Here is a 27,132-nt window from a genome sequence, read left to right on the forward strand (position 1 = left end):
GCGAGTGGGAACACACTAATAACGGTGTGACCGTGCACAAAGGCATGTCGGTATCCCACTGCTGTGAAGCATCTCTGCCGAGCTAACACCGCCCGCTCATAAAATGCGCCAGAGTTGTGGAAAATGGTCCCATCTGTGGTTGGATCTCACAGTATTTGACCGATGATTTATGGGATCGGTGGTGTTTGTCCATTTTGAAGGTATTAACACCGTTCATCCGCTTGTTTGGTGACAATAATCCCGAAGTTTATGAGAATTTTTGTATGAACTGGAGCTGTTCACCAGTTCATGATGTCTCGCGGTGAAAAATTCAGTCGCTCTCCAGTGATTCCGCTGAAGTTGCAGCGTTCGTACACTTACAACTCGTTCGGAGCCGTGGCGTTGTCCGCAAAGACTTCCGACGCCAGCGAGTTGATACCGAACCACCTGTCGACGAGGGGGTCCACGCAGCGGCCGTCGACGGTGCACGTTAGCGACGCTGAGAACGGTTATACCGCCACCAGGGGCATGGATCCCGCTAATTCTCTTCCGGGGCTGAATAGCACGCATAAAAGGCAAGGATCAGTCGCTGATGGAAAGAGAAGAGTGTCCGAGCAGTCGAGGAAGCGTTCCATGCCGGGGATTTTCAAACCCATCGCTCTCTCGCTCCCGCCTTCCGCCTCCATCATGGATTCGAGGGACTTCGAGCGAAACGAAAAGCTTGTCCCCGTTTCCATGGTGAAGTCTTTCTTCGAGTTATCCGCCCAGCTTATCAATGGAGATATGCTGCCGTTCGCTAAATTCGAAGGCAAGGTTGTCCTGGTAACCAACATAGCAACGTCAGACAAGAACACTACGAGGGAATTATTTCAGGTAAGACATTCATCTACGGTGTGATCCTGGATATTAGCCCGCTTCACCGAAGTCTTTCTTCAGTCCCGTAAAACCGGGCAGTTGCGATGTACTACACACAGAAATCAAAGCTTCTGAGCGTGCACCTTGACCAAAATCTTCATTATATTTCATGAAATCTATCTGGATAATTTTATATTTTCAAGATATGTGACGTCGCATTCCACCACGAGAAGTATTGCTTACGTAATCCGGGTGTCGTTATTATCATGACGTTAGACTTCATATATATACGTCCCATCCGTCGCGCTGAGTACAAAGTCTTTTTCACACTAACGTGTCCGCTATGCGGATAAGACTAAATCTCACCTTTTTATGTTCTGACAAAGCCATTGTAAGCGTGTTATTTCGTTTGCGATATTTTGCTTTACGGCCATTAGAACGTCACCAGGGCTTTTATTTGCTGTTGAAGCCACCGGGCGCACCTGTAATCTTGGCGTAACCATTTTTCCGTCGTGGTTTTTAGTATTGCGATCCACAAAGACAACTAAGGATTGGCAGAAGTAAAGCATGCCACTGTCACCTTTTAACTCTAAAGAACAGAAATCAAACATATTTACTCATGAGCTGAGTGGACGGTCGATACATTTAAGTCAAGTTGTGTTAGCTTTTGCTGCTATCGATATCGATAGTTACGTTTGTTTTGCGAGTGAGTGCAATCGATGGTCGAAATATACCGATGCCATGCAAATTTCAGCTTTGTTGGCGTTTCGATACTAGAGATAGAACAGTAAAAATGTCACTTCAGCTATCAGGCAAAATGAAGTCTTTAAATACCCAGTAGACACCCGTGATTTCCGTACACTTTGTTGGCAATACGTGTTATTTTGAGTTGACAAACTGTTCGGCCATTGAAAATTATGAACATTAACAATTATCATTTTATCGAGATAAAACAATCATAAAATATATGCCTGCCTGAAATATAAAGGAAATATTAACATGATCGATTCGATTATATATTCAGGCCTCTATTTCCACATGTGTCAAGACCATTAATTGCAACAGAATGTAGGCCTCTTCACCACCACCCCTCCCCTCCCATCCCCCCCCTCTCTCTCTCTCTCTCTCTCTCTCTCTCTCTCTCTCTCTCTCTCTCTCTCTTTCTCTCTCTCTCTCTCTCATATGTAAATTATGAACTCAGTTCAAAGAAATGAGCATCATTTTGTACTCTTTCATGCAGTCCGACATTTGATAATTAGCCCTGCAGTGCCGGATAACGACGCGCTGAATGTATTTCGGTTGCTAAGAGGAAATAGTGCCCTTTTAAAGTACTAACCAACAAGTCGATAATTCTTGTGTCGCCTTTAACAGAACGGAACTGCGCGATTCAGAGTGGTAACCATACCCGATTTTCTGTACTGTGCTCGGTAAATGCACGCAATTTACCAAAATCTACAACATTGGAGAAAATAGCATAGATTAAAGACAGCATGAAATATCAAAACCGAATAAGTATTGGTGTATGGAAGCATCTGCATGGGCAGTGTTTTCTATACTTTCTATGCTAGAAATAGATTTCCAGAACTGCTGACCAACTGTGGTTCTATAACACTACGACAAGGCTGCACATATGATAAGAAGTATATCGTTTTCACAAGACGCTTCCCATGGAAATGCGAACGTTGATATGAGAAATGCACAACGTTTATGCCGAAATCAGTGCATATGGTGTACATATCCTACACAATCTAGTCTTGCATGATTTAATTAGAAACTGGGTCACGTATGGAATCGTACAAATAAAAAATAATGATTTTAAGGTCTACATGTTTCGTATGCTGCAGGGACGACTACCCCTGAATATTGGCCTCTGGACACTTCACACAGTCTGGGCTTCGGTTAATTGAGCAAGGTTGAGTGTTTGGCGGTAAATGTCCGGGGGTGTCTGTCCCAGAAACCTTCCAACTGGGTTATATCGGGGCTATGTTACCGTAATATGGAAGTGGATGTCACACTGTTACTTTGATAATGTTATCGGTGAATGTTGTCAATAAAACCGTTGTTTTGTTAATTTCAATTCACGATAAATATGCGACATTTGGCAAATACGATGATATTTGACTTGCTGCATTCAAAGTCAAAAGAATATGATGCGGTATGAGGAAGACTTATCACCATGACAACATTCAAGAGTCACGTCTCATCACAGTGTTTCGAATTATTTGCATGTAATTAAGTTAGAAATTTCTGGTTGAATTCTATTCGTTTTCCTTGTGATGGAATCGATCGACGACTGCACTCGGACATGTTGAACTTGTCGTCGCTGTTACTGTAACTCAAAAGCTTTTTGACCGGTGCATGCAGTGATGAACCCTGTCTATTTCTCCTTCGACGTTTCGTTACAAATTTTAAGGAGTACAAATTTTCATTGCGAACAGGTATAAACAGGATAAACGCGGCAGAACCTTCTTTTTTTCTAAAAAGGAGTATCATAGACCGCGGGCTGTAGTTAATCTCGATTGTCATGGTGGCGGAAGAAAGTGTTATGCTATCGATAACTGCGTAAAGCAAGGGCACACATTAATTCAAAAGTCTGTGGATGTGAGCATGCCGGGCAGACACTTTCCGTTTTCCTCGCGCCAAGGCAATAGTTAGCCAATCAAATCATTTCACATCAATTTACATATATTTGAACCAGCTCGCCTATATATCACAAATTGGTAACACTGGTGCCAACTGGATCAAAAAATGACGTCAGAGGCTATTGTTTGAGCCGGAGAATTTCCCTGGTGATATAGTTCGCTGAAAAAGTGTCCATGTCTGATCATGTGACCATGAGAGGAATGTCGTCTGCAACTTAAACGACGGCGGGAAGAGCCAGATATGTTCAATGAGCGAGATTTTGTATTCAACTATGTACCGCGCGAACTTGAAGAGCACATCGATGGCAGATTCCATTGCAACTAAGGATATCAGTCGGTATGTAGACGCCGTTTTCACTTCTTTGCTGGAGGAAATTGGCAAACTCATTCCGTTGACAACTCGCTCGATGAATTTTTACAATGTATTGTTCCAGTGCGTACATTATATAGCACAATAATATGGAACAGTGTGAGCATGTATTTATGTCATGACAGTTATATCCCCCTTTCAATTACCCCTAGTGCAGTGGCCGTGCGTTATTGCAGAATACGGTGCTATTTCCTGAGGCCAGAGCGGCCTTTTGGTTAATTAACGGGTGCGCATACAGCCCCAAGACGAGGTAGGCCTAATATATGTTGAGTGCAGCGAGGAGTTACTGACAATTGTAACGACATCGCTCAACGGACGACTGTCCTGCATGAAAAAACGAGCATGCTGGCATCTGAGAATTCGGGGCCTTACATTGTGAAGACAATGTCCTTACATTGTGAAGACAATGTCAGAATATCAAAATTCTCTTTCAGGCTTAAAGGGTTTGACGATCTTAACTTTAAACACGTTTGATCATTTTAGTGACGTGTAAAGATGCTTTCGCTCTTCTGCAGCTACTATTTGAAAAACTTCTTTTCTTTCAGTTTCTGTGGACATGTTAAAATTTGGACAATTCGAAGAGGTATCTGTTTGCATCATTTCTTGACTTGTATAATTTTCGTAAGGTCATTATAACAGCGATGCTCGTAATGCTCTTACGAGCTTTGTTTTTGTTTTGTTTTGTTTTGTTTTGTTTTGTTTTGTTTGGGGGGGTGCTCAGCGTGTCATGACTCGCATGTTGCACAGAAAATGATCCGCTTGGAACCAAGTACACAGATTCGGTATTACTCGGAAAACATTCGATTACCGTGATTGATCAACTCGGACCCAGCAGTTTTTGTAATGGCTCTGAGATCAAATAAAACTTTTTGTGCTGTTTCTCGCAAATAGCTGTCTCAGATAGTACTGCGATCACTTCGATGGCGAACGGACGCAGCCGCCAACTAGAGAATGAAAGACATAAGCGAGCTTCCCTGATCAACAGAGTTGTTGAGTCATAACTGAGTCTAGAAGAACTCAAATGAAAAAACGGAAGTTGGAAATCAGCAAGACTTATGTGAAAATGACACGTCCTTGACAGTGAATCACACACGGAATAGCACTCACCGAGTTGATCATAGGTGCGAATTTCATCCAATACATACACTCAAAGAGGGCGCAACCGGTCAGCGAAGTTATTGTACGATTACATATAATTTTCGACAAGTTAGCGCTAACATCTGATATTCAGGGTATACCGTATTAGATTTTGCACTTCTTTGGGTACCGTTCAGTTTTTACGGCCGGGGGGGGGGGGGGGGCCCGGCAAAATCCAGGGGGGGGTCATCAAAATTTTCGAATCCGCAAAGGGGGGGTCATCACTTTTTCACTGGTAAGAAAGGGGGGTCACCACATTTTCAAAAACATAATACCAACAATAAAGTTCACTTTATGCCATTGCTATGATCGACCCTCTTTACCGGCGATCCGCCTTCGGCGGCCCACTACAATAAATATACATTATGTATTACCCATGACCCTCTTAACAGGCAGACGCCTTTGGCGGCCCACTCCAATTAGGTTTACTTCATGCAATGGCCATGATCGACCCTCTTTACCGGCGGGCCGCCTGCGGCGGCCCACTCCAATAAATTGACATTATGTAATACCCCACGGCAATCTTAATGGCCGTGCGCCTTAAGCAGCCCTGTCCAGTAAAGTCTACTTTATGCAATAGCCATGATCGACCCTCTTTACCGTGGTACCTTGGTGGCCCACTAGAATAAAGTTGACTTTACGTAATGGCCCATGACCCTCTTAACCGGAGGGCTGCTTTGGCGAACCACTCCAATAAGTTCACTTTTATACAATGTCCATGGACATGAGTTGTCTATTGAAATGAAGTTAAAAATTGCCTTACAGTCGTCCTAATTAACAGATGTTTCAATGGATGTGGCTGAGAAGTTTGTGCACTGGCATCTCTGCTACACGAATAAAGTGCGCGGCGTACCGGAGTTCAAATCCAAACCATGCGGGTAAATTTGACGTATGGGTTTTAGTTATTTTTAAGCGGGGGGGGGGGGGTCATCAATTTTTTTCGTCTGACAAAGGGGGTCATCTTTTTTTCACGAAAAATGCAGGGGGGGGTCTATATTTTTTTGAACACCGGCGACAAGATTTTGCCGGCCCCCCCAGCCGTAAAAACTGAACGCTCCCTTACTGTAAGATTGTTGGCTGACGAAAACCAGTTTACATATGACTTCCCGTTGCAACGCGAGCTTTCTGCTCTTCCTCGAGATTTTGCGTGTACGAAACTCTACACTTCCGTTTGAGCGAGTTTTTATTAAATTATTCCATTAACGACAGCACGCACACACCAAAGAACTCGCCAGACTTGACAGCTCTGTGATGCCTGAGTGGCGTGAAAATAATGCGAGGTGTATTTAGCACGCGAGCAAACGTGCACCTCGATCACTGGGAATATTTAACAGGCAATGTTTTCTCTGTAACGCCACTTTCACTTTCTTGAACCATCTCAATAGCCGACTGTAAAAGCAAAAACTAATTAAAAGGTATTGCCTATTAGCTATATTCGAAGTGGAGAATACGCCACGGGTACTATATTCTTATTCTCGCTTTAAAATACTTTGTGGTTGTACTGCTTGTCTGGACTCGTTTTGAAATGCATGCACTTTTTAAGGACTTGTCTTTTTGAAAATCAGACATTGAATTTTTCCTGGCGGAGTTAACGTAGGAATGGCCTCAATTTTGAATTTCAAATATAGATACTTATCAGGTAACTTCTTTGTCTAATACAAAAGTCATGACGTGGCCCCTATTGTTTTATTCTGGAGAGAGAGTGACTTTATTTCCCGCCAGATAAGTTTGAATAGACGTGTAGATCTTGCAGCTCCAAGGTGCATACTACCTTAAGGTGGTTGGAAAGGCTAGAGCGTCAGTTATAAATTTCAACAAAACTATTAAAATATAAAAGTAGTCAACATTCTCTGTGGAATAAAAAAAACTAGACATTTGGGCACAAAGGCATTGCAGAGTTATAGCCTGTTAAAACTTCTGAAAAACTGACCAAATAAGAAGAAGTTGGGGAGTCCTTAGTGTATTAACTATGGTAGAGGTCCCCTAGCTTTTAATAAAATATTTGAAAAGGGAAAGTCATTATTTGCTGTTTTTCAGGAAAGTTTGACAAGGCGGTGCTGGCATTCAGAGTGAGTGACTGCTATTGTAAATGCATTTTTAGATTCTTTGAGTGTCAAAGAGGTGTCAAAAGTGAGATTAACCAAAAAAAAACTGCTCTATGACTTCAAAAGAGGGGTGCAAATATGGCTTGTTTTCAACATTTTTGACAGAATAACAGTTTTCCTACATAATTGTATACCAAATTAATCCAACTTTGAAATGAGATATGGACATGGAATTTCTACAGCCTGTTAACAAGGTTACAGATAAGATTTGTACGGCACAATTTTCCTGTATTTGAAGTACTTTTTGAAAAATCACATTTTGAAATTTGAAAGAATTTTTAATAATTTTTTGATATATAAACCCATGTAAAATCATAAAAACAAATTTTATTTACAAATCCTGCCGTACAAATCTTACAATAAGTAGTGTCAACATATTTATACAAATTTGGTAATATTAATACTATCAAATTATTATTAAATTCAAATGTGTAAAATATATGAAAAATTAAATTTTAATATTTACTGGTGTCATATTTCAAAATCATGGCTGCAAATATACAATTTTTATATTCTTTGGAGAAAATATTAACTAAGGGAGTTATCCTGAAAATTTGAACAAAATATTCTAACACTTGAAACTTGACATTAACTCCGAGAAAAGAATTGGTGCAAAAATAGCCTTTCCAACCACCTTAACATAATTATAACACGCAAGCGCAGCTGCAATGTAACCTCTTAACCTATAAAACGTGCTATGTAGGGCTGTGATTAAGTGGTTAGCTAGTCGGGTAACACGGTAAGAGCTATTGATGGGTGTACAACGACTTTATAGTTACAAATATTCATTCATCCTCATACATCCGGGTACTGTGCACGTACATTTGTTGTAAACATGCATATGTAAACCCTACAATGTGTTGACGAATACACAGAAAGTATAGACACTGTTTTTGCATAACTAGTTGTAAACATTCAAGACATGTTTTGAGCAGTGAGACGACCTTATGGTGTCCTCGATTTTTTTAATTCGGAAAAATAAGAGTTTGTCATTACTAGCCTACCCACTGTTATGCTGCACCCTTCTAAATAATTTTAACAATTCAATCTTTGGCCTATTGTAAGTGTAGATATCGAATCGGATGTCCGTAACACCACAGGGCGTTGTCTACATGTCCATCCCCAGGGGTGGGTAGGTGTTTCGTTGTATCGCTAATAAAGATATATTCTACCAACCTTTGGTGTTTCGGTCTTAACTTAGCACTGCCCTTGACAATCTTGCGTATACGTTTTATCAACATGCTGCGTCTATTATCTGATGAGTTTGAGTGCCTAATTAGCCAAAGTAATCAAGGGTAAAATACTATCCTTGAACGTTGGTAGAAAGGTTGGTTGAATATATCTTTATTAGCGATACAACGAAACACCTACCCACCCCTGGGGATGGACATGTAGACAACGCCCTGTGGTAACACCTACAGATTGCGATTTTGTGCAGGAAAGATTACAAAAATGGAGAACGAATTAGATCTTACATAGATGTCTGCCACCATCTTGTTGGGAATAAACAATTTAATTTGTCTCATTAGTTCACACTGTAGACGGTGATCATACTGCATTTCTCATTTAAATTAATTTTACTGTTTCGACATACCATTTGTACGATGAAAGCCATTTTGCCTTTGAGAAAAAAATCGTCAATAGCTGAAAGTTGTATCGTAAGGACAGACGTTCGATGGAACCTCGGGGAAACCATATAGAGGTATAGTCCGTTCAAGGATAGTTAGTTGTTCGGAAGTATCACACGACTCTTTTGAATCAATACCGTCTTTTCAAAGAGCTTACTCACCTGTTTATTAACAAGTTCCACAACGAAATATGTACCGAGTAGGTCAAGGGTTCAAAGCAAAAGTGATAGTTAGAACCCTGATTGTAGAGTTTTGCCGCTTTCAAAAGAGGGACTGTAACGATTTTGAGGAGAGGGGGACCTTGAGAGGATTTTAAAAAGTAATTTTCGTTCCAGTATTTCAACCCTCTCTACTTTTGCTTTAGTTCAAAATTAAAAAGTGAAAAGGGGCAATGTCTCATCTTTTCAAAGTAAAAAATCGTGTCTACAAATCGAAATACCTTAAGTTTAATGAACTTTCCAGGAAATCTCGATAGCAAAGTAACTGCACTGGAAACTAGACTTTGATGTAGGTCACGTGATGAACACTACCACATTGAAAATCACTTTCCTTGCATCTCTGGTAATTCGCTTTGTAGATTTTGCTAAAGGTTAAAGATAAATCCGAATTATTTATGATATTTACCGAAGGGGTTTTTTGGTAAAGGAGTGTAAATCTTGACGTTGGGTGAGCTCAGAATGCAAAGTGCCCCCCAGGGCAGTAGTATTTCATCATTAGCTGTTGTACGCGTCATCCATAGAGATGAACTTCTTAACTCACCGTTTACCGGTTCCTTCTGTTTGCCCTTCCCAAACTTGAACTTGGTGTACTTTAATGTAAGCATGGTCAGCCTGAAGTGAGTATCTAAGTCCCCATCAAGTTGTACAAATATCGCACAAGTCGAAAAACATGACCCTATGACCTGTCTTAAGAATAATTTATAGTGACAATGAAAATATGTAGACTGTTCAGGGGCAGCTCTCATCCCCCTTCCTCCGAATTTCGACTTCATGTTATTCCTTTGTAAGCTATGATCGGTGATCGATCAAGTGAGTTGAAATAGTCCGTGGGCTAGAGGGGTCTACGTGCACCCCCCCACAGGATAACAAACCTGTATTTTTCAGAACCCTTGGGATCCCTAGAATACGAAATGGAATTTTAACAGAAAAAATATAGGGCACGCAATAGCTGTTATGGTCATGTTTTGAAGGGTACCGCAAAATCCCGATTTTCCAAGCCAAATGCATTTTCGTCAAATCTGTCTTCTTGTAAGTCATGTGCTGAGCTCATTTTTTAACATAACCTCACTTGTTTGGTATCATTAGAAAGGGAATTTATTCCTCTTTAAGATAACATATTGCATTATGCAATATCTGCTACAGTTTTTCTCAAATATAACCAAAACTTACCCCTTACCCCAAAATTTAACATTACAAATTACAGAAAATCTCAAATTCTATCTACCAATTTTTTAGCTAGGCATAATAAAAAATGCAATGCTTTGTCTGAAATCTATTTTATTTGATACAGGGACATATCAGAAATATGAAATAGACTTTTAACAGAAAAAATATTGGGAATCTACAGCTGTAACAGTCATATTTTGAAGGGTACCGCAAAATAATAGTGTTGCAGATTTGCATGCATTTTTGTTAAAACTGTCTTCCTATAAGTTATCTGCTGAGCTTGTTGTTGAATATAACCTGGTTTGTTAGGTATCATTAGAAAGATAATTTACTAATCTTTAGAATGACATATTGTAACATGCAATATCTTCTATAGTTTTCATGATATCTAACCCAAACTTACCCCAACCATACCCCAAAGTTTACATTGAAATTTCAGTCATAGCTAAAACTAAATTCTACCATTTTTTTAGCTTGACACAAACAATCTGGCCGTTTTTGCTATTAAATCTGTTTTATTTGGTACAAATACATGTCAGAATTATGAAATAGACTTTTAACAGAAAAAATATTTGGAATCTACATCCGTAACAGTCATATTTTGAAGGGTACCGCAAAATCATAGTGTAGCAGATTTGCATGCATTTTTGTTAAAATTGTCTTCTTATAAGTTATCTGCTGAGCTTGTTGTTGAATATAATCTGGCTTGTTAGGTATCATTAGAAAGATAATTCACTAATCTTTAGAATGACATATTGTAACATGCAATATCTTCTATAGTTTTCATGATATATAACCAAAAGTTACCCCATACCCCAAAGTTTACATTGAAAATTTCAGTCATAGCTAAAACTAAATTCTACCCTTTTTTTACCTAGACATATAAAATCTGGCCGTTCTTGCTATTAAATCTATTTTATTTGGTACAGAGACATGTCAGAATTATGAAATAGACTTTTAACAGAAAAAATATTAGGAATGTACAGCTGTAACAGTCATATTTTGAAGGGTACCGCAAAATCACAGTGTAGCAGATTTGCATGCATTTTTGTTAAATTTGTCTTCTTATAAGTTATCTGCTGAGCTTGTTTTTGAATATAACCTGGCTTGTTAGGTATCATTAGAAAGATAATTCACTAATCTTTAGAATAACATATTGTAACATGCAATATCTTCTATAGTTTTCATGATATGTAACCCAAACTTACCCCATACCCCAAAGTTTACATTGAAAATTTCAGTCATAGCTAAAACCAAATTCTACCATTTTTTTAGCTTGACACAAACAATCTGGCCGTTTTTGCTATTAAATCTAGTTTTATTGGTACAGGGACATGTGAGAAATATGAAATAGACTTTTAACAGAAAAAATATTGGGAATCTACATCTGTAACAGTCATATTTTGAAGGGTACCGCAAAATCAAAGTGTAGCAGATTTGTATGCATTTTTGTTAAATTTGTCTTCTTATAAGTTATCTGCTGAGCTTGTTGTTGAATATAATCTGGCTTGTTAGGTATCATTAGAAAGATAATTCACTAATCTTTAGAATGACATATTGTAACATGCAATATCTTCTATAGTTTTCATGATATGTAACCCAAACTTACCCCATACCCCAAAGTTTACATTGAAAATTTCAGTTATAGCTAAAACCAAATTCTACCATTTTTTTAGCTTGACACAAAAAATCTGGCCGTTTTTGCTATTAAATCTGTTTTATTTGGTACAGAGACATGTCAGAATTATGAAATAGACTTTTAACAGAAAAAATATTGGACTCTACAACTGTAACAGTCATATTTTGAAGGGTCTCGCAAAATCACAGTATTGCCAACTCGCTTGCTTTTTTGTAAAATCTGTCTTCTTAAAAGTCATCTGCTGAGCTTTATTTTTGACATAACCTGGCTTGTTAGGATCAATAGAAAGGTAATTTACTAGTCTTTGAAATGACATATTGTAATATGCAATGTCTTGTTTAGGTTTCATGAAATAGGACCAAAGGTTACCCCATACCCAAGGTTTACACAGCAAATTACTGCAAATCTGAAACTCTACCATTTTTTACAATTTATTAACTTTATATACCAAAGGCAATGCTTGTATGCAATCTATGAAATATGTGTTTTTGTTAAAAATATGTTAGAAATATGAAATTAACTTTTAACAGGAACATAATATGATTTTGTAGCCTTTTGGATCATATTTGGAAGGGTACCCAGGTATCAGGGCAAATTTGCCGAAACACATACATTTGCAATATATGGGTCCCCCTCAAAAATGATCCAAATGGCTACTAACTTGTATCATCTTAAAAGTTAAAAGTTAATTTTATACTTGTTACATAGTTTTGTAACAAATAAATCAAATTTAAACAAGAATTGCCTTTTGTATTATGTGCAGCAAAAAATGGTAGAATTTAAGATACGCTGTAATTTGCGCTTTGAACTTTTTGGGTATGAGGTAAAGTTTGACCATATTCCAGGAAAACTATGTATGACATTGTATATTACAATATGTCATCTTAAAGAAGAATAAATTTTCCTACTAATAATACCTCACAAGCCAGGTTGTGTCACAAAATAAGTTCAGCAGATGACTTACAAGAAGAAGAATTTAACAAAAAAGGTGCCAATTTGCGGTACTACGATTTTGCTTTCCTTCAAAATATGGCTGGTACAACTATACAGTCCAAATAAAATTATTTGTGTTTTGATTTTTTTTTTTTTTTTTCTGTTTTTTTCCTGTTAACTATACAGTCCAAATATTTTTTCTGTTAAAAGTCTATTTCACATTTCTGACATGACCCAGTACCATATACAACAGATTTAATACTGAAAAGAGCTATTTTTATCATGCCTAGCTAAAAATTCACGGAATTTGATCACGTTATCTATGACAGTACTTTCAATATAAACCTTGGGGTATGGGGTATGTTTTGGTCATATTCCATGGAAACTATACAAGATATTACCTGTTACAATATGTCATTGTAAAGACTATTTAATTACCTTTTCAATGATACTAAACAAACCCGGTTATAATCAATAACAAGCTCATTAGACGACTTATAAGGTGACAGATTTAACAAAAACGCATGCGAATCAGGAATACTGAGATTTTGCTGTACCCTTCAAAATACAGTTGTTACAGCTATAGAATCCCAATATTTTTTCTGTTAAAAGTTCATTTCATACTCCTGATATGGCCAAGTACACAATAAAACAGATTTCATACAAAAAATTGACTATTTTTTTATGTCTGCGTTAAAAATTGCTTGAATTTGACATTAGCTATGACAGTAGTTTTCGATGTAAATGTTGGGGTATGGGGTAAGTTTGGGTTACATATCATGAAAACTATACAAGATATTGCATATTACAATGGTCATTATAAAGATTAGTTAATTATCTTTTAATGATACCTAACAAACTAGGTTATATTCAAAAACAAGCTCAGCAGATAACTTATAAGAAGACAATTTTAACAAAAATGCATGCAAATCTGCTACACTGTGATTTTGCGGTACCCTTCAAAATATGACTGTTACAGCTGTACATTCCTAATATTTTTTCTGTTAAAAGTCTATTTCATATTTCTCACATGTCCCTGTACCAAATAAAACAGATTTAATAGCAAAAACGGCCAGGTTTTTTGTGTCAAGCTAAAAAAATGGTAGAATTTAGTTTTAGCTATGACTGAAATTTTCAATGTAAACTTTGGGGTATGGGGTAAGTTTGGGTTACATATCATGAAAACTATAGAAGATATTGCATGTTACAATATGTCATTCTAAAGATTAGTGAATTATCTTTCTAATGATACCTAACAAGCCAGGTTATATTCAACAACAAGCTCAGCAGATAACTTATAAGAAGACAATTTTAACAAAAATGCATGCAAATCTGCTACACTATGATTTTGCGGTACCCTTCAAAATATGACTGTTACAGATGTAGATTCCCGATATTTTTTCTGTTAAAAGTCTATTTCATAATTCTGACATGTCTTTGTACCAAATAAACAGATTTAATAGCAAAAACGGCCAGATTGTTTTGTGTCAAGCTAAAAAAATGTTAGAATTTAGTTTTAGCTATGACTGAAATTTTCAATGTAAACTTTGGGGTATGGGGTAAGTTTGGGTTACATATCATGAAAACTATAGAAGATATTGCATGTTACAATATGTCATTCTGAAGATTAGTGAATTATCTTTCTAATGATACCTAACAAGCCAGATTATATTCAACAACAAGCTCAGCAGATACTTATAGGAAGACAGTTTTAACAAAAATGCATGCAAATCTGCAACACTATTATTTTGCGGTACCCTTCAAAATATGACTGTTACAGCTGTAGATTCCCAATATTTTTTCTGTTAAAAGTCTATTTCATATTTCTGACATGTCCCTGTATCAAATAAAATAGATTTCAGACAAAGCATTGCATTTTTTATTATGCCTAGCTAAAAAATTGGTAGAATTTGAGATTTTCTGTAATTTGTAATGTTAAATTTTGGGGTAAGGGGTAAGTTTTGGTTATATTTGAGAAAAACTGTAGCAGATATTGCATAATTAAATATGTCATCTTAAGAGGAATAAATTCCCTTTCTAATGATACCAAACAAGTGAGGTTATGTTAAAAAATGAGCTCAGCACATGACTTACAAGAAGACAGATTTGACGAAAATGCATTTGGCTTGGAAAATCGTGATTTTGCGGTACCCTTCAAAACATGACCATAACAGCTATTGCGTCCCTATATTTTTTCTGTTAAAATTCCATTTCGTATTCTAGGGATCCCAAGGGTTCTGAAAAATACAGGTTTGTTATCCTGTGGGGGGGGGGTGCACGTAGACCCCCTCTAGCCCACGGACTAAAAGGTTTGAGCACCCAATCCATTACGATGCTGGCAGGCTTCGTTCATGTTATAGATCATCATGTGAAGTCACCTCCGCTTCGCTTCGGTCATGGGTCAATACAAGCTCCAATATCGTTGGTTACACCAGTGAAGTTCTCATTAGTTTTCTTGCAGTTTTAGAATACAGTTTCCTGCTCTACTCCAAACAAAGCCACGTCGAAATGTTATTGCTCAACCTGCCAATACAGTCTATGTATGTTTAATGGACTGGCATTAATTTGTCAACAATTCTAGTATACATCGTGAATAGAGTGTTGGGCTGACAAGGCTAATAGTAACATTATCAACATCCTTTTAGGCGTTTTGGGAGAAGAACAAGGAGAGAAATTATGAAAATTATAAAAAATTAGAGTTATTGTACAGTGTCCTTTATAGGAATTATATATTGAAATAATGAACGACTTCTTCGCACGCTATGCAAGCCTAAGACTTCAAAGTACATGACCTGAATTGTATTGTCGAAATCTTTTACGCTATTTCATTGACCCAGGTAATGTATGGAATATTTTTCTTTGAACGATGAGTCTACTCAACGATAACATTTGAGAAAATAAATCAATACCTACAACAATGAGACAAATTCCCAGGTTAGTTAACTGTTATAACGTCTCTAAAAGTCTTAGGGTTTGACCTCGTGACAAGAAACCATAGTCACACTCAAACAAACTACACATATCAGTGTATGTCCTGTTAGTGTAGTAAGCAAACAAGCTAATACGGGCTCTGACTTCTGAAAAATTATGACATCAAACGGTAACATGAAGTGACATCGCACGTTTTGTATCGTAGACATGATATTTAGGTACCCTTGACCTTCAATTTCTTTTGATGACGTTCATGGCGATTTTTGCATTCATCGTGGAATTAATAGCAATTTTCATATTGATGACATTAACAGGGACATCTTCTTAGATAAGAGTCCTATATGACACGAAACATGTTCCTCCAGTTTTTTTTTGCTTCCATATTGACAGTATTCACAGATTCTGCAGGAATACAACGGCGACGTGTAACACGACGATTGTAATGTCGTGTTTGTGAGCGCCGACTGACAACAATAGTTCAACGTACTTTCGCAGACGAAATTTTCAGTTAGATATTTTCGTGCACACTTACATGTGCACGTTTTGTAATGTTTAATTTTTTAATGAAAATGTATATTCCTAGCAAAATAAAGCTCGACCAGATTGAGCGCTACCTCTAAATACTACTGCAGACTGAACCTCAACTCCTAAGATCTAGCGTATATTTTGGCTCTCAAAACTTTTCGCCGTGGCAGCCATGGCGTTTCACCATGGGAACCATAACAAAACAGCAAACACAATACACTACGAAGCTTTGTACATCCGATTGATAAGTTTAGATACGGATTATATACTATTAACCTTTCTCACGATTCTCTCAGTGTCCAATCATTGGGTGCAGGATCGAGTTATGGGAAACACATAAGTCTTCTTTGTGTCTATGTGGATATATTTAAACCATCCTCCGGCAACTCTCCGTTTAACGGGCATTTTGCGGAAAGAGTGGTTTAAGTTCGCTTGAAAAAAGTTAAAGCTTCTCACCAGTCAGTGATATGAACATCCTTGGCCACCTGTGGAATAGAGAATGTAGACCAAGCTTTCTTGTATTAATCCATTTGCAGGGTGTATTATGGTACTACAAAGGACTGTAAGGTCGACCAAGTGATTTGCATCATATGAGCTTAGCCCCGGGAATATGTTTTGGATTGCATGTCTTATAACCCACAATGGCACAGCCTTTTTCTAATCTCAACAATATCAGGGTCCAGTTTTTCATTACTCCCCTACCCCCACCCCCATCGTTAAGCATGCTTACAATAACGGGTCATTTCTCCTCCTCCCCTTTGGGTTAATGTGCATGAAATTGCATGTACTCGCAGCTTACAGCGAGAGTGGGCGAGATCTACGGATTGAGACATACAAGCGCCATGACTTCTATAGCCATCTAAGCTCCACATGCCGGTGAACTTTCGACAAGTCACGTTCATATGAATCGAAAATTTCCAAAAGTTTGGCATCTGTGTCAGAACCAGGCATTCGTCACAGATGTGCACGTGCGATCAAATCCATGAACTAATCGTATTATTTCCTGTATTTGTGTACCTAGGCAACATCTTGTGTAAATTAATGAACTAGACTGCACTTCTGATCAGTGTTTCTTAATCTGACAGTACTCTAGAACATGCGTCATTCTTTTAATACTCCGTGGCAAATAACTTCCACGTATACGTGAAGCTGTATCATCATAAAATGACAGCAGTGTCTGTCATTCGTAGCTTGGATGAGTATCATGTCGATAAATAATTTCAAAATCTGACAGTCGGCAGTGTTTGAAATTTACCCACAAAGGGAATAGCCTGTAAACTCCCATCAATCATTGCAATGTTCATGTGAAGTTTGGTCTTCGTACGTGGTTTGAGGGTCCAAAGGCAGTCTTATTTTTTCTCTGTACTGTCTTTTTCTCTATCTAGAAAGTAAGAAAAGCTACCAATTTGCGCAATCCTTTATACTATTGTGAAAATATGTGCCTCACGTAAACTCGAAACACTTCACGTATTTGCGCGAATATTGGATACTCCCAAAAGAATTGGCGATTTGCCAAGATTATCGTCGGAAAATTCAAAGGACTGGACACACGATTTTCACTTTAGCGGCAAATTAAAGACCATGAGACCGATCGACACTTTGAACATTTAAAACAATCAGAAATGAAATGTAGGCATCCAAGTTTTACTCAGAAGCCAATCTGGCTCTATAGGGTCTATGGTCACACATTTGACAATATAAATATCCATACTCCTGTGCGAGATGACCATTTTAAGACTTAAAAACAATTTTTCCCGCACGATAACAAAGGCATATTTCAAAGCTGCCGTTCGCACTTACCATATTTTCCTTTACAGTAGAAACTGGCCAATACTCTTACCCTATAGTATTGGCGGGATAAAACGTTCTGTCCGTTTTAACAGTGTTCACATTGGAAAACGTTCATATTTAATCGTTGTTTGATACCATGACATTCGACAAGGTTTTCCCGAGTAATAAGTTATCCCTGATTCAGAAAATATGCCTCACATTCAATTCTGACTTGAAATCGAACGGGATATGACATGTTTTCCGGGAGAACGAATCCACCCTCGTTGATCTCATAATTTCCGGATATTAATATTGTCATGTGACACACACACTTACCCTTCGGCTTTAGATTTCGATGAAGCACGTTCACCTACACATCGACAACCTGTGTTCCTTTCGTCATAAGAAACCCTGTTGGACTCATCACTGCTATAGTGCAACATAATCAATATAACTATACTTCGCAGACTAGCCAAATGCAGTCGCTTGTTTATGAATAGAATAAATCTGTTATTCTAACTGTGCGCTGATTTTTCCTCCGTGTATCTCGCTGTGACGTTGAAGGGACAACCGCTGCACTGTTGATGATATTTTCGTTGTACTTTTCAAATCAAGTACATTAAACCACCAGCTGTCTAAACACTACACATTGTATACAATATGCTATTTTATTATCTAAAAACTCATAAATGAATTTGAGCCCGGACTGAAGTTTGACTTGAAAAAGACTTGTCTGTGTTATTAGATACCTACGGGCTGTGCTGACGAGCTGAATACATGGCAGGACACATGGCATTTCGACATAATTCTGGGAGCATAGAAAACGCGTATTATAGAGTGAACAAGATAATGGAAAATACATAAGCAGCTAATTGAGCTTTATACATTGGTGGCTAGCTATGTTGACAGTCGCAAGCGCACTATCCGGTTCACACTGCTGCTCCATAGGTAGGTGATCATTCGACTTCGACGATATCCGCTATTATTAGCCGCACATTCACTCTACTCATATTATATTATTATGAACACACGGCGAATTAAAATTTTATCACTTCAATTTAGTGAGATATTAAGATAAGCCCTCACACTTTTCGCTCTGCCTTAGTCCCCTGTACTTACACCAACTTGTCTGTCTGTCTGTCTGTCTGTCTGTCTCTGACCGTGTGTCCGTCCGTTCCTACGTTTGTCTATTCACCCAAACATGTACCCCTCAATCCATTCAACCCAGCATACCAAATCGCCAATCTGTCCATCCCTCCCTCCCCTCCATCTATTCATCCAGCCATCCATCTATCCATCCATCTCTCTATCCATCCATCTCTCTATTCATCCATCTATCTATCCATCCATCCATCCATCCATCCATCCATCCATCCATCCATCCATCCATCCATCCATCCATCTCTCTATCTTCAGTCTGATACTGCAGCTTTTAGAACATATTGTAGTGCTGTCTATGTGAGAATAAACCTGGTCCCTCACAGACGCCAATTGACGTTGCTTTGAAACTCCCGCCGGAAGACAGACGTCACCAATGTATCGAGTGATTTAATTACAAAGTGTACACCGATACTGCACAATTAATGTCCTGCCAACATTTGAAAACTCGGTCGAACGTATCTAAGGACCGGGAGATTAGGTTTGAGTACCAATGCATGTAAAGTCATTATTCAATTCAGCTGAGTATTCATAAAAAATCCAGGTCGTCTGTGAAGCACAAAAATATGATTTAAATCGACCAATGGACCGTGTACATTCAAGGTCTTCACTTAAAAACCTTGATACATTGCTGTGTTTGTGAGAGACGCTTCCTGGAGGCTCTTGGTTTAAGTAATGGCGTATGTATCGTGAGGGATGGGGGTAATGTTGCTATGCAAAATATAAGAGTCGCGAGCCGGGATCTCTTCTGCTTGCTTATCAATATTATTTCATAACCTGATGGTTAATGTTATCAGACATAATGTTATCGCAACACATGCTTTCTGTATTCATGTTCCAATCGTAAATTGTCAGGTGCAAAAGTGACAGAATGAAAGAAGGTGGCCGTTTCCTGGAACATAGAAACGGGCTCGAGGCACCAGATTTAACCGGTAGACAATATATATGAAAGTCACGGAAATATCCACAACACAGACGACCAACCATCTAAAGCAAGAAAAACCAGCAATTTCAACAATAGCTTAAAAAGAGGGAACAATTTCAATCACTGTGCTTTCTTGTAAATGGATCTGGATACGCGCTGTGAAGACATGGAGACATAGGCGTTGTGTGGCGATGCCATCATTCGACGTACATCTGATTTCATAAATCTTATCCAAGAAAATGAACCCGTCTTAAAATGTCAAGACTGAATCTCATCGAAAACACACTACTCTCAGCCTACTTTTCAAAATCCTCATTTTAGGCATAGTCCTATAATTGTTCGGGTCATGCTGCACATTCAACGTAATATGAGACTCGCCAATATGCGTTGAATTTCAGAAAACACCATCCACATAGAGTGTCTACAAATATTGTGATCAATATGTGTCGTTTACTCTACTAATTCTGTTTCAATTACGAGCCATGTGCCTCTGCGAGACTCCATAAAATTGTTTTGATCGATGGCATTACTTTCCACGTGGACAGTTACCATGTCGACTCCTATACCTCGGCGCGGTCGTAAATCTCACGGAATGGTATAGTGAGTAATGGTGGTGAGTCGTCTGGATAAGCTGATTTTGTTTATAAAAACAGAATCACCTGCCAACACGAAATAACGATGGAAAGTAATGAAGACACGTCGTGAAACGAAATGCACTGACAGTGAAGACTGTTCAGAACACGATTGGAACTAATTTTTTGAAAAATGGACGGTAAAGTAATGTCGATTTAATCTACAAATGTAATCTCATCTGCTTTTCTTTTTATATTATACACTTGTGTTTATGAGTACTTTGCAATATTGCAACATTCAGCTGTATGGCACATAACACTTTTGAGAAACTTGAAAAATATGAAAATCCAATTATCCAAATTAGTTCCAATCGTGTTTTATCTTCACCTTTTTTTATAAAATAGATTTTTCTCTTGAATCTATTCAGTTTTCATAATACCCAGATAATCGTCAAAAAGACAAACACATTTTTTTCTAAATATTGTCAGCACAACCACTACCACTGCCGTGGCCATTTCCCACGTGAGCACGCCCCCTTCCCGTGTGAGTGTGTGTGCGTGGGTGTCTGTCTGTCAGTGCGTGCACTCCCTGTATGTTTGTCTGTCTGTCTGTCTGTCTGTTTGTCTGTCTGTTTGTCTGTCGGTCTTTCTTCATGCATATTTTGACAATTTTTGACCCCCCGTTACCCACCATTCTGTCTTTATAGATGACTTGCTGTCTATCTACCTTTCTGTCTGTCACTCTCAAAATACCTATATGGCTCGGGTTTTTGTAAATTTTCCCATCATCCCGTTGTCCATCCTTCCCGTCTTGGTTTCTGTCTGTATATCTGTATGTGCGGTTGTACGGTGTCAGTTCCAAGTTCTTTAACAAATTATTGAATCATCTATCTAATCGATATATTTAGTTCCCATTAAGCCCCAAACTCTTACTCAGTCAATATATTTTATTTTTTATTTTATTTTATTTGGCTTTATTTAATGAGGGTAGCCTGGTAAACTCTAGAGAGAGTTTATCTCCCCCAGGGCCCTCGACATTACAACAAATATATACAAAACCACAAAAACAATTTTCAAAAGTGAAAATACAAATAACCACATATAACAACTTCCACATTAACAGGAAAAGCAAGAAAAAATTAAAATTCTGCCCAATATTGTTTTAAATAATTTCTTTTAAAAGACAAGTGTCTCAGAAGATTTGACTTCTGTTTTCAACTTATTCCATTCCATAGCTCCCTGTACTGACCATGTGTTTTTAAAAACATTCAATTTGGCTCTAGGGATATCAAGCTTATTTTGGGAGCTAGCTCTGGTCACACGGCTATGACACTGACTGACATATTGGAACATTTCCGTCATATACAATGGGGCTATACCTTTATTCAAGGATTTAAAACTAAACACATATTTTTGTATAAAATTCTATCAGGTAAAGGCATAATATGTAATGATCTAAAAAGTCCATTGGTCGGATAATTATACTTAGTGCCCATCATAACACGCACAGCGCGTTTCTGTAATTTGAATAACTTGTTTATATTTGCACTAGTTCCCCATGCACTACAACAATATCCAAATGGGGAAGTATATATGCATTATAATATGTTCGTCTAGTACTTAATGGTAAATATTGTATTATACGTCTAAGTAGAGCTATACGTGAATTGACCTTTTTATAAATTGAATCAGTATTTGACTTCCAGTTCAAGTGTTGATCTACCACTATACCCAGAAGTCTTTCTTCATTTACAGACTCTAAAATATTCTGACCAAGTTTACAATGAAGAACATTTCTTGGTAGACGTGACAATCTCTGATGTGTGGTCATAAGCATGGTCTTTGTTTTACTTGTATTTATAACCATTTTATTTTGCATACACCAATGCCTTACTGATTCAAGATCATCATTGACTGTTTTTTTCAATTTCTGCCAGGTTCTTTCCTTTTGCCATGATTGTAGAATCATCGCATACATTTCAATGGTGTTGTTGACAGCTAAAGGTAAATCATTAATAAACAATATGAAAAAAGGGGCCCAAGTATGCTACCTCCCTACATGGATAAAAGCAATACGGCAAGGCCATCACGTCACTTCTCGTTTATTTTATTCACAAACCCGTTGTCACGTATCGATGGAAACAGATCCGTGTTTTTGAAATATCACAACGTGATGTTACCTCGAGCGATAAATATTGAACAAGTTCTCACATGACCTGTTGCACTTGATTGATTCGAAATTTTGATTGACATAATATGGATCGGCACATTGTGTAAAATATCACTAATTTCGTGTCATCATTGGTTCGTGAAAAGTACTCCCTGTCACCTTACAGTATACCGCTGAATATAATTTCATTGCATCGATGCAGATTTGTATAATTTATCGCATCGTAAATCGCATCCCGTAGTTGATTTATGTGAAATTCTCCCGGAAGATCCTACACCAGCTGGTCCATATATTCTATCATTTTCACGGCGGCGATCGACTCTATCGTATATAATGACCCGAATGAAATTGACAACTGAAAACCGCAGTACTTCGAGTTGCATAGATTCTCACAAAATACCACGAAGACATTGAGAGGTCGTTAATCGACTCATAACCAGAGTTCTCTCGACCCCCTTTCAACTCACAGGTTGTCAAGGGGAACGCAAATATTATCGGCGAGTGAGAACATCGATACTATAATCCGTTAATGAACACCCGTTTGAATATTCGACGGCCAGTGATCTCGCGGGTCACGCTGTTCTCTGAATGAATCAGCGATGACGTCGAACGTGAAAGGGGCGAATTAAGCGCTTTTTTAATGATTTGGTTTCCATCGGTATTTCGGTAATTTCAATTTCAGGCAGTCTCAAAAGTTGGACATTGAAAATACAAAGGCTGTAAATTACGGTCGTATCAGGGCACGCTATGCGTGGAATATTAATGATTTTAATATCAAATTGTGAAATCTTAACTTTTAAAGGTTGAATGCGCATGCGGGCGATTGTGTTCATCATTACATCTCCCATCTTCTTATATAATACAAACTGTGTGAAATAATTCACGAGTTTGTGTATAAGCTTATACCACAAAAAAAGTCGAGGTACGCCCTATTGTATTGCAAGGCGATAAAGCTATGGAATCCAAGACAAATCAAGCACTATCGTTTTGTCGCAATGAGATGAGATTCAACAAAGATAAAAAACACTTTTTCATCCACCGTTTTGATTTTCGCAAAGCATGAAATTCCGCATTTCTACGTTTTCCCCGCCAGCGACAAACGCGCATGCGCGTACCGGGAGACTCTCCACTGAAACCTTGAAAGTCATTATCATAGGATTGTTCCAATCAATATAAAATCAGGAAATTAACCCAATGACGCTGTGGGAGCGCGTTTGGTTTTAACCTGCTTTCTCGCATGTGAAAGGTCACGGAAAAGCCCGCCGTGCACACGACGATATTTTATTACATTTTAATTGCGTCTAAATGGATATTCAATTGTATGATACACTGAGCAATTTAACTATGCGGTTTTAACTGACTCACAGCTGCACGCTTTTACACTCAATACATGTATGCCTCATACTTGGGTTGAATGTCCGGTTGCAATATCTGTTCACTTTTCATAAATTTGGTTTAAGACGGGTAGGCAAATAATTTCCATGGAGTGGGCAGACCTACAACATCATGGCAACACAGCGTGCATTCAAAAAGCCGGTATGCTGCGTTCATAGCCACCTGTTGACTCGTTTACCACGGGGAACGATGTCCCTCCTCTTTATATAGGAACATTTTTCATCACTTTCACGCAACTCTACTTTCACATCGCTTGAAAGCTTGGTTTTTAGCGCAATCTCTCCAACCACAGACTGCAGTTTTAGACTCGCATAAAACAAACAGAAACATGAATAACCAATTGTACATATATATGTCTGTTCTTAATAAATGTCGCTTCATATTCTTTCAGCTAAACGACTTGGTGATGAACTACTTCAGCAAGGGGCTTGTCGTGCTGGCTTTTCCATGTGAACAGTTTGGCGGCAAAGTATCATGGGACAACGACGAGATCGCCCAGTGTTTGAAGTTCGTACGACCCGGGCGCAACTTTGAACCTCGTTTCCACGTGATGGCCAAGTGCGACGTCAACGGCGACAGGACGCACCCCGTCTTCGAGTACCTCAAGCAGCGACTTCCCCTGCCGACAGACGACGTGGCCACGTTCGCCAAGGACCCGCGCGACATCACCTGGAGACCGGTGCTGAGATCCGACATCACGTGGAACTTCGAGAAGTTCATCATCGGCATTGACGGGACGCCGCTGAAGAGGTTCACGGCGAAGACGAAAGCGGCGCTGCTGACTTCTGAAATAGAGCCGCTCCTGAAGAAAATACCGAGGAGAGGCGAGTCCAGAAGGGACAGGAACTATGACTTTTCTTACAAGGAGAGGCAACCGAAAGTGGGCAGCGTACTCGGTGTTCCCAGCTACACAATGGGACAGTGGGGTTCGTAGCCCCGGTAAAATTATAGGTGTCCATACTTTTTATAATTAAAAGAAAAAATACTCTGAGTCTTTGCATGGCTGACAGGGCAAGATTGTCTGGAGGGACATCAAAGCCAAAATGAACGTGATACCGATTTATGAGCGTACTAAAAACTATTTTTGATACATGTAAAGAATTGACCATTAGATATTGAGAGGCATGCTCAAAGTGAGGAAAAATGCAGGGCAAAAATTGTGAAAATTGCTTGCAGCCTCGCCACTCTCAAATAAATATTCGTTTGCACTGTAAACGGACGGAAAATAGTAGAATTCTTCATCAACGTACAGTCCCCTAGTCATAGAGGGACTGTGATAAAAGTTTTATTTCTAACACGCGAAAACAACACTGCATCCTTTTTATCTTCATACGGTGATTTCTGACTATGAAACTATTAATGATCCATCGAATGATACGTATCTATTGCTTCCGTGAGAATGTCACTAAATTCCTGTGATTACATGATGAAATTGAATCATATTTCCAAAACCAAGCAAAAGCATCTGAACTGAACTTGCTAGTGTTTGGTAAATCTTTGATAAGGTGACACAAGACAGATGAATATTTTTGAAATAATTTACATGACCGAACAATTTCATAATAGTTTCACAATAATACGCATACCTCTTGATTTTGACGACGGGCAAAACTTTTATTCGTTAACTGTGCCGAGGAAAGTTTAACCTCTTTATATAAAAATTAAAAAGAAATGACAAAAAATCGTAATGTTTCATTGTTTACGCTTCTATAATTGCACTACTGATATAATTTCAACTTCGTTTATCTTCATCTTAAATTGTTCAAGAAATGGACACCAATGATTTTATTCGGGGCCACTTATGCCATGCCACCTTACAAATGCTGATATCATCAACATCATTTGATTGAACATGTCCCTGTAACACCATAAAAATCGACATGCATGGATCCTTTTTCTGGGGAGATGTACGGTCGTTAATGCGATACCCGAGTTCATATCAAGACTGACTAACACTGGGCTCATGCTAACCCTTAGCAACAGTTCAACGTTACAACAATGTGGTGGTCACCTGCACCAAATCCTTGATTTTCCCTTTTGGGTTTGCTATGCGAAAAGTGCGCCACCAAACCCGTGTTGATATGCCTCTTTCAGCAAATAATATGACTATAGGCACATATTAGGTGACTGAGCAACTCTAGGCCAAAGTAATTAAATTCTTTGTTTTGCTTCCCCACCCGCTTAGGTTTTTAAGGTTTCATGAAAAAACACACACTGGAAATTTTCCCACTTAGCTTTTCTTAACTAAAATGTTTATACAACTTTTTATTTGCTGCAATAAAATTACATTGTGTTAATTTTCTTATGTGTTTTTTCAGCCGCTTAGACGCGTACCTTTTCCCATTTTGAGTGTACGCAAAACAAAGAATTTAATTACTTTGGCCTTAACTGGGAGGTTTTTTGTTATATCTACTGATTGTATGTATGGCACCCTATGCCGATAAAATTACTATCAAGGGAAGATAACCCCTTTCTGAATTTAGTTTGTCGCACCACGGCGAGCTTTCGGAAGGTCTTCAAATAGTTTAGCAGCTAAGCATATCTTTTAATTTGTGTTTTACATAGACTTCAGATCACCGTGTGACGAAGTCTAGCCCGTCTCTTTCCGTCCACTCATCGTATCATTAGCGTCTCCACGGGTAGACTGTTTATTTTTCGGTACCGATACGTACAACAGTTCGGTACGTATAACAGTGGAGCTATGAACGTTCAAGCTCCATACTATAACTGATTTACAGAAGGCTAACGAAGGCACGATCATGTATTTCAGATGGTGTTAAAGCCAGGATTCGGCAATTTCATCTCAAGGCATTCACTTTAGTTCGGCAACGAGTTTACTCACGTCCGTTTGAATTAGAGATTTTTTAGCTTAGCCATAAAAATAGCTATCTTTGGATAATCAGGACGTTGTACGGTTGGTATTGCTTGTCCTTTCTATTTTAACTATACGGTGGAGTCCCGATGTAGAGAATGAAATCCTGATCCAAATACGCTTTAGAGACGAATTACTAGG

At 38.4% G+C, this 27,132-nt stretch overlaps 1 protein-coding gene across 1 annotated transcript; it reads left to right on the top strand.

Moving 5' to 3' along the window:
- Positions 1-205: 205 nt before the first annotated feature.
- On the top strand, positions 206-27,132 carry LOC139147876 (glutathione peroxidase 2-like). Its single transcript, XM_070719091.1, has 2 exons — positions 206-852; positions 24,511-27,132. The coding sequence occupies exons 1-2, from the start codon at positions 289-291 to the stop codon at positions 25,051-25,053; spliced, it is 1,107 nt and encodes a 368-aa protein (XP_070575192.1). The 5' UTR covers positions 206-288; the 3' UTR covers positions 25,054-27,132.

This window comes from Ptychodera flava, chromosome 13 (genome assembly GCF_041260155.1).
Source record: "Ptychodera flava strain L36383 chromosome 13, AS_Pfla_20210202, whole genome shotgun sequence".
Classification (NCBI taxonomy): Eukaryota; Metazoa; Hemichordata; class Enteropneusta; family Ptychoderidae; genus Ptychodera; species Ptychodera flava.